We start from the raw sequence: 8,555 nt of genomic DNA, 5'->3' as shown, positions 1-8,555 counted from the left end.
GTAGAACGGTTCGCCGTTCAACCAATGTTTTATGATCCTGGCAGGGACTGAGGGTGATCTGTGACCAAGTGCTTCTCTGGAATTTCTGTCACAACCCCCGCTCGAGAGGCCTCTTTCCATTCTGGGCACACACACATGGAGGTTCCAACGTGAAACCTTTGGTCGTCTGCTCCAGAAAGACCAGGAGGAAGAGAGAGTGAGCAGGAAGGGCCTGCAGAGGCCAACACCGTTTGGGCGCCAAACATCCTATTTGCTTGGCTCTCACACGAATTCCCGGACAAAATAAAACCAGAACACAAGACCCGAAGTTCAGCACACATCTCTGTTAGGCAACTTCAGTCGCTAACAAAGTGCAAATGCGGACTCCCGGGTCAATCTGATTTGCCATGCTAGGCCAAGCTTGTTTTATTACATACATTCTGCATTCTAAGAACTAATAACTTCATATTGTAAACATTAAGCATACAGAGTTAAAATTCAAGGCCACATTCTATCATTGATTGTCTCTTTTGTCGTGTATCTTTGGCTGGCCGAGATCAACTCGTAGTGTATAAATGCATAAGTTATATAATTATTATATAAAAAGGGGGGAAAAAACATTGGCTTGTATACTTCATTCTGACAAACGCACAGCGTTTGCGACTCGAAAGGAAACCCGGAGCCTCTGCCTAACCCAAACGCCTAGATGGTTTCCGATGGCAGCATCGAAGAAGGCTACCCACCTCTTACCTGACCCTGTGGGGAACAGAGCCCCCCCCCCCCATAACGATGAGGTCCCGAATGTTTCTTTTAAATATCAGACAATTCCAGTTAAATTTTTCTTTTGACAGACAGACAAACAAACAAAAAAGAGAGATGCGTATTCTTGTTCCTGAATTCTACTACTTTCCCCTCGTCCTGGACGCCATATTCTTCCTCTTAACACTGGGTTTGGTAGGGCACCGACCAATGAACCCGCAAGTCTCCCGACTCAGTCTCCGGCCTCTGCACTGTCCCAAGTCCGGTCTCCACTGCTTGACAAGCGTCTCTCCCAGCCCTCTGGCCTCCTCCTCCTCCTCCGCTCCCTTCTCTCGCACCTCCTCCAGCCCTCTGTCTACAACCACACGCTCGCTGTCCGCAGACGGCCCTGGCCCCACCGCCGGGCTCAGTTCCCCTGATACCGTCCAGGAGCTGTGGCTCTCCCCCGAACGGAACGCATCTGATTTCACCCAAACAGCGCGTTCTACTGAGTTCCACCTCGGTATCTGTCGACGGGCCACGGTCTCTCTGTTTTCTTTTTTGATATGTTTCTATTTTTAAATACAGGTAGTTTTCCTTAAAATGACATGTAAATGGTATGTCAGGGGAAAGCTGTGTTACCACTCTCACTGTACTTGAATCCCCGTTTGCACTAGCGGGACCCCAAACTCCCCTCTGAAGTTTATAGGTTTCTTAAGAACACTTTCTTTGGCACTTGGTCCTCGTGACTTCTTCATGCTTCTACTTACAATGTCTTTTACAAGGTGGGTCCACACCCGAGGTGTCCAGATAACGTTACATTTTTCGCATCCTCTTTATTCCTGGAGTAATACTTTAGTAAATCCCTCCCGTTAAGAGTCTTTGGATCTCGTCCCTGGCTTCCTTCCCCAGCGCCAGTCAAGCTTTTACATTCCTCTTGAGGCACTTTGATTCACGTTCTCCGATAGAGTTGGTGGCAATTTCTTGGTGATCGTATGCTGTTGGGAAAGGCCTCCCTCAGGTCGTTAGTAGTAAGTGCCCAGATGAGAAGGCATGTGGCTGCCCGGAAGCCTAGTGTTGGGGTATATACCTCCGGTTGGCGAATTCCAGTAGGGGTTTGGGGCGGCGAAGAAACTGGACGAGGTCACGGGTAGGGCGGGAGGGTGGGGGGCCACAAAGTTCATCTTCTGTGGGTGGGCGTGATAGGAGCCCATGTAAGGGAGGTCTGAGGGGTACTTGTACAGAGATGATTCTGGAGGGTGGGGCTGGAGGGCCTGGGCGATCCCGTGGAAGTCAAACTTGTAGGCGTAGCGCTTCCCGTGGACTTTGGTCATGATATTTTTGTCATAGTAGTAGCGGAGGGCGCGGCTGAGTTTGTCGTAGTTCATATTGGGTTTGCTTTTCCGTTCTCCCCAGCGCCGGGCCACCTCATCGGGGTCCGTCATCTTGAACTCCCCGTTGGTGCCTTCCCAGGTGATGCAGTTGGAGTTCGAGCTGTCCGACAGGAGCTCCAGGAGGAACTGCCACAGCTGAATCTGCCCACTCCCTGAGGAGGGGGGGGGGGAAACAGAACACCAGTGAGAACAGGTTCTGAGCTAAAGGCAGTGTTTCTTCAGAGACGGAAGCGGGTACTTAGTGGTGTTCCAGGCAGACGCCTTAACCTGCCTGTGCGCCCGTCCCTCGGCTGCTGGGGATGGTGGCTGCCTTCCTCCCTCTTCTCCAGAATATTGCCCTTGGCTGAACAGGAGTTGCTTCACCTCCCCCCCCCCCCCGGCCCCCCAGGGCAACCCACAGCCAGAGGGGCTGACACCGTGCACCACAGGCCCCGTCTCACTGCCTCAAGGAGGGGCCAGCTCTGTGATGCTGTTCATACTCGTGAGCTCCTTGCAGGACCAGACCAGAGCAAGGTTCCGGCTAAGGCCACCAGCCCCCACAGCCTTACCCCTGCCCTGTCTGCTTCATCACTGCCTCTCTCCCAGAGACACACAATGAACTGAGCACCTGCACAAGTATCGGCATCCCAAGTTCTGTGTCTTGGGAACAGGGTCTTCGGTGAGGATCTTTGGTGATATCAGGCTCATCCACAGATCCAAGTAATGCAACGCAAAGAATTTCTATGGGGCAAAGTTTAGGTTGGTCCCATCCATGTCTGACTTCCTTAGAAGCATAGCCAAGCCAACTCTGTGTTTCAGGGGTGAAAGGGTTTATTTTTCCTATTTTGCGAGGCAGAAAGTGCCATTATGTTGATGGCAATAATGACTTAACACCATTTATATTGGCTAGGTCAAGTAAAATAATAAAAGTCATATTTAGGAAATGAACTTCTAAAAGTTTATGGAAAAAATAGAGAATGGAAGTAAACACCGTTATTTCTAACATAACATTCTGCTGGCACCCAGAAAGCAATTCTGTCAAAACTTTTCCTAGAACAGAATTAACCCACTCAAAATGAGGAAGTTTAGAAAAAGTTGGCTCTTTTTCAAACCAGATCACCTATTTCCAGTATTTAGGCAACTGCATCGTAACGGAAATCCACGGGTTGCCCTCGCATTGCGATGCCAGTTGTGTTCGGAAGTTTCCAGAAGAAAATCTGCAGCAGTGAGTGACTGCAAGCCCTTCTGGGGAACCAAATGAGACTCCACCTTCATCAGCGAGATCTCAGTTAGCTGGGGGCACACAGGATTGTGTTTGATCCCACTGGAGAGACACGTGGGTGTGCCTTTCAGCTCTTATTAAGTTTCGAGAAAAATCCAGGCATATCGTTCCAGCCACCACGTTACACTATTTTAAGATGACTTATGGCTTCCTCCAAGGGAAGCAGCATGTAAATATCGACAGCAGTATTGAGCACCAGGAGGAACTAAGATGTGCTGAACAGATTTTAGAAGCTTTGAAAGTAACTAAGAGGCCTGGCTTTCCTCCCAAACTCCAGCTCGAACACTGCCTCAGGCTTGTACCAAAAAGATGACTTTTTTAAACGTTTATTTATTTTTGAGAGAGAGACACAGAGAGAGCATGAGTGGGGGAGGGGCAGAGAGAGAGAGGGAGACGCAGGCTCCCAAGCAGGCTCTGAGCTGTCAGCACAAGGCCCGACGCGGGGCTCAAACTCATGAACTGCGAGATCATGACCTGAGCAGAAGTCAGACGCCTAACCGACAGAGCCCCCAGGTGCCCCCCAAAAGAATACTTTTTATTGCACGATCAGCAAATTACCAAGAGATGTGATAAAATGACTGGCAACTGTTCAGGGAATTGATGTCATGTAAAAATCAATCAGAATTTCCCCCCCCCCCCCCCAAACCCTTCTCCCGGGGGAACTCCCTACGTAAATGGCCCAAGTCTTAAATCCTTGTTTCCACACCGGCTACACGGAGATGGGTATATTTGTGAATTCATCCATGCAACAGCATCGTGAGAAAGGTCAGCCTTTTCTGAACGTGTTCTGGAAAATTCTCATTTTCACTCTACGACACATTTGAAATACATTAACAGCTTGTCATTCAACTCAATGGAAGCCCGTGCTTTTTCGGAACCACATATTCAAACTGTTCTCCATCAAGTTTTGGTTGCCCCAAACATCTCATTAATATGCATTTGAAAAAATACGAAGAATGGGATGAGAAAACCATATGGGTTTAGTATACATATTGTGACCAAAGGACTGCTACTTGACAAAAATTCCACGCATGACCTGGGAATAGGGAAAAACAAAATTTTTTTATTTCACAGCCCAACATATGCTTCCACGTAAACACGTAGAGTTGTCTGAAAATAAATATTCACTGTGAACGTCCTCCCGCAGAGAAAGCGATTCCACAGATGGCGCATAAACGCACAGACCTTCCCAGATAGCCAGAATAGTAGCCGGTATTTATTCAAACCTTGGCATTGCTCCTAGGCATCTGTCCCTTGCCCACTTCCTTTAGAAACCTGCACAGTGGGGCGCCTGGGTGGCGCAGTCAGTTAAGTGTCCGACTTCAGCCAGGTCACGATCTCGCGGTCTGTGAGTTCGAGCCCCGCGTCGGGCTCTGGGCTGATGGCTCAGAGCCTGGAGCCTGTTTCTGATTCTGTGTCTCCCTCTCTCTCTGGTCCTCCCCCGTTCATGCTCTGTCTCTCTCTGTCCCAAAAATAAATAAACGTTGAAAAAAAAATTAAAAAAAAAAAAGAAACCTGCACAGAGACAGCCAGCGGACAAAAGTGGTTTCATACCCCTCCTGCTCCTGAAGCACTAGAAAGGCAGAGATCTAAACGCACAGCTGGAAATTCAAAGATGCGCGATTTCTTACTAGACTCTTTTGCCCGTTAACCTTTAAGACACAGCCTCTTGAGCATTTCAAGGATCTATGGGCATAAGAGATCTTTACACAAAATTCATCACCTTCCAAACCTGAGAACAAAAGGGAAAATGCAAGATCAATTGCTGTTTAAGTAAATGTTATAAAATGCAACCGCGTGCCCAGAGCACTAACTGTTACATTTAATACTCGTAACAAAATCCCTTGGATCCGCAGTATGGAGCAGGTTTTCTTGTGCAAGAATTGTCAAGGATGCACGGTGGCTGCTGAGGACTCAGCCAACGGTAGATGAACTGAGCTCCTTGTGGCCACATATTTCAAAAGCAATTTATGAAGACAAAAACATGTACGGTGCGATAAAGGTGCATTTGAGAACACAGAACGGGGGAGGTCAGACAAGGATATCTAAGTGGTGGGAAGCCTAAGAGGGGCTTGGGCCGTTCACCGGCCAAGCCGACAAGTGAAAGGAGAGGTCCTTACACTCAGGATCCGGCATCCGGCAGCCTGGCCACCTCCCCCCTTCCTCCATCGCCCTCCTTTGGGAAAACCTTTCCAGTCTGTTTTCTCACCCTATCTTGGTAGCGGCTTTCCAACATCAGTAAGAAGTAGCTACTTTTACCCAGGATTGGGTGGGGTAATTAACAAAGCCAGGATTGGTGGGAGAAACAATGATGTCGGTTGTGCCCCGCCCACAGGAGAACCCAATGGGAGAAAGGGGGGGAGGGGTGCGCCTGGAAGAGAATGAAAGGCAATGCTTTTATTTTTAGAAGGAAGGTGGTCTCTTCACGCAGCAGAAAGAGAAGAGAAATAACAGTAGCAAAGAAGTACAACGAAGCAGAAAAGGGCAAAGCACCTAAATGGTTTATAAAGCACAGACACAGCAGAGCTGGGAGTGACTCAGCAGCTGTGGGTCCAGAAGGAGGGGTGCCCCCCCCCCCCAAGAGCAGGGCTCAGCGGCCACCACCTGACGGAGGGACAGAGCAGGAAATGAAGCAGAGAGGGTCCCCCAAAGCACCACGGTGGCAGCCAGTGGAGGCCACTTTCTGCCATCGCCGGGCACGCGGCAGAGAAGCCCGTGGGCACAGCCTGTCTCCTCCACCATGCCGAGCCCCAGGCAGCTGGCACGTCCCAGGGTGGAGGCTTTGCTCCGGGTTCAGCGTGGCTCAGACAGGACTTGGTAGAGTGCAGGGCAGTACGGTGTCTGGAAGCACCAGTCTGGAATCATCTCTACCTCCACTGGATCCTGGCGCTGGCATGCACGGGGCCTTGGGCAGCTCACCTAGCGTTCTGTGCCTCAGTGCCCTCATCTATAAAATGGGGGTGATGGTAACAGCATCTTGCCAGAACACTGTGAGGATAAACTCAACACATGAAGGGTCTTATCATGATTTGTTTGGGCTGAAAACCAGAGGGTTTTTTTTAAATTTTTTTCTTTTAACATTTATTTATTTTTGAGACAGAGAGAGAGAGAGCATGAACAGGGGAGGGTCAGAGAAAGAGGGAGACACAGAATCCGAAGCAGGCTCCAGGCTCCGAGCTGTCAGCACAGAGCCCGATGCGGGGCTCAAACCCACGAACCGCGAGATCATGACCTGAGCTGAAGTTGGACGCTTAACCAACTGAGCCACCCAGGTGCTCCGAAAACCAGAGTTTAAAGAGAGGCACATACCTTGCCTAGAGCTACAAGAGGACAGAATGAAGCCAAGTGCCCCTCCCTGTGCACCCCATGTTGGCCGGGAAAAACTGTGAATGGTGTTCTCGGGCTGGCTGACGGTCACCGAAAGCCTACTCTTTGCCGATACCATCCTGAACACTTGTATTTATGTAATCCCCCCAAGAATCGTGAGGGAGCCCACTGTTGAGATGAGGACATTAGACCCCAGAGAGATAGAGTGATTCATCTTGCCCAATGTCGGCAAAGGTTGGAACCCAGTCTCTAAGCTCGGATGCCCGAATCCCAGCACGAACCATTGCTTTCAGGCCTGACCTCCACTCCCTCGAGTCCTCCCCAGGTTGTCCTTTCCCTTGGCCTGGGGCTTGGGAGGTTCAAAGTGGAAGACTGGACACTCCTACCTCCTAACCAATGGCAAAACATCCCTAAAACTGGTCTCTGGCTTTGCACGAAGCTGGATACGATTCATGCCCCCCATTAAAGAGTGTCCAGTTAGCACCGGGGGGGCCACTGAACATAACCCAAGAAGGTGCCTTCATGGAAAGGCAGCCTCAGTTCATAGAGAAGCCACATACATGTTCAGCCATTCTAATGGGACATCAAGGGGCTGTGTGGTTTACGTGTGATCCATGACGTAATCGTTCAGGGATGGGACGCACCTCTCAGCAGGAGACATATGGCCCAAAGTGCACGTCACATGAATATCTGGAACCGAGACCTTGAGATGCGGTTATTCTCTCGTGCGTTTACACACCACGATGTCACCTTCCCACTTAAAATGATTTAAAAAGTTTGCGTTGTACAAAGAGCGAAGGCAGCAATTTGAAGTGATGAAGGGCTTACTTACCAGAGAATGGGAAAATAGAGTCAAACAGGAAGAGGGAGTCTCATCCCCAGAAAGACCAGAGACATTCTGGTTTTGGGGGTGGGGGAAGCCACGTGAATACGACTGATGCGCGTGCAGCCCGAGGAGAGATGGAAAGAAGCCTAATCATTATCAACTAAGTAAAACAAGTCTTTATCTTCAAGCCCTTGGTTGGAGGTCACCATCTTCCCCAGGCCAAGTAAGGATGGTCTTAGTGGACAAAGGGCTGTCCTTTGCTCCCAGTGCTGGGCCTGCTGACCTACTGTGGACAGAGCCATTTTCCCAGCACCTACACGGTTGTAGAACTCAAGGGAAATCCTTCCTTTCTATTCTCTTGGCCCCCATTCTCCAAGGCCTCCCTCCTCCCTCGGGCTCACTCAGGAGCGGTGCAGGGCAAGACAATAAAACCAGACTCTGGAGACGGAGAATCAGGGTTCAAATGCGACTTCCCGTTTTATTGGCTGTGTGACCCAGGGAAAGTCACCTAATTTCTCTGGACCTCTGACTCCTCCTCTGTCGGATGAAGATAATGACCTCCCAGGGCTGTGTCATGCAGTGGCATGGCAGACTTAAGCACTTGCCCGGGCATTTCCACAGGGTGGGAGCTATTTGATTGTTATTTCACATGATTGTATTAAACTCCCCAGAGTGCTCCCGCTTCTGTTCCTTTCCTCTTTCTAATCTATCCTGAACACTGATGCCAGATCAGTCTTCCTGAGGCATGGCTGATAACAGTCATCTCCCAACATAGTAATCCTTTTTATATGAACCGTTACAAAGCAGTTCGAAATGGAGAGCTGAGCCCGGGATTGGGGGGGACCAGACACCCGGGAGCCTTGGCCACCAGTTGGACGCTCCCTTGAGAGCAAAGCACCTGTGTGGCAGTGTTGTAATCTCCCGTATTCATTTCTCCACCAGAATGTGAGGACCTCGAAGGTCAAGGACGGTATCTCCTTACTCCTCGCATTTGTTTTTTCTTCAACAAATAATTACTGAGCGCCTGGTC

The 8,555-nt window shown here is 49.7% G+C and overlaps 1 protein-coding gene across 8 annotated transcripts in view; it reads right to left on the bottom strand.

The window, feature by feature from the left end:
• Nucleotides 1-370: 370 nt before the first annotated feature.
• Nucleotides 371-8,555, bottom strand: part of ERG (ETS transcription factor ERG) — a 271,394-nt gene continuing 263,209 nt past the window's right edge. For 6 of the 8 annotated variants that reach the window (XM_040483913.1, XM_040483917.1, XM_040483918.1 and 3 more), the window contains one exon: nucleotides 1,743-2,263. In XM_040483913.1, coding sequence (XP_040339847.1) covers nucleotides 1,743-2,263 — 521 coding nt within the window. Of the gene's footprint in view, nucleotides 2,264-8,555 lie in introns of all 8 variants that reach the window. The other 2 variants (XM_040483915.1, XM_040483919.1) reach the window with 1 other exon arrangement.

Source organism: Herpailurus yagouaroundi, unplaced genomic scaffold (genome assembly GCF_014898765.1).
Source record: "Herpailurus yagouaroundi ecotype Mexico unplaced genomic scaffold, PumYag 162, whole genome shotgun sequence".
In the NCBI taxonomy this organism is placed as follows: Eukaryota; Metazoa; Chordata; class Mammalia; order Carnivora; family Felidae; genus Herpailurus; species Herpailurus yagouaroundi.
The sequence above is the reverse complement of the archived record's forward strand: the minus strand, read 5'-3'. Positions and strand labels throughout refer to the sequence as shown.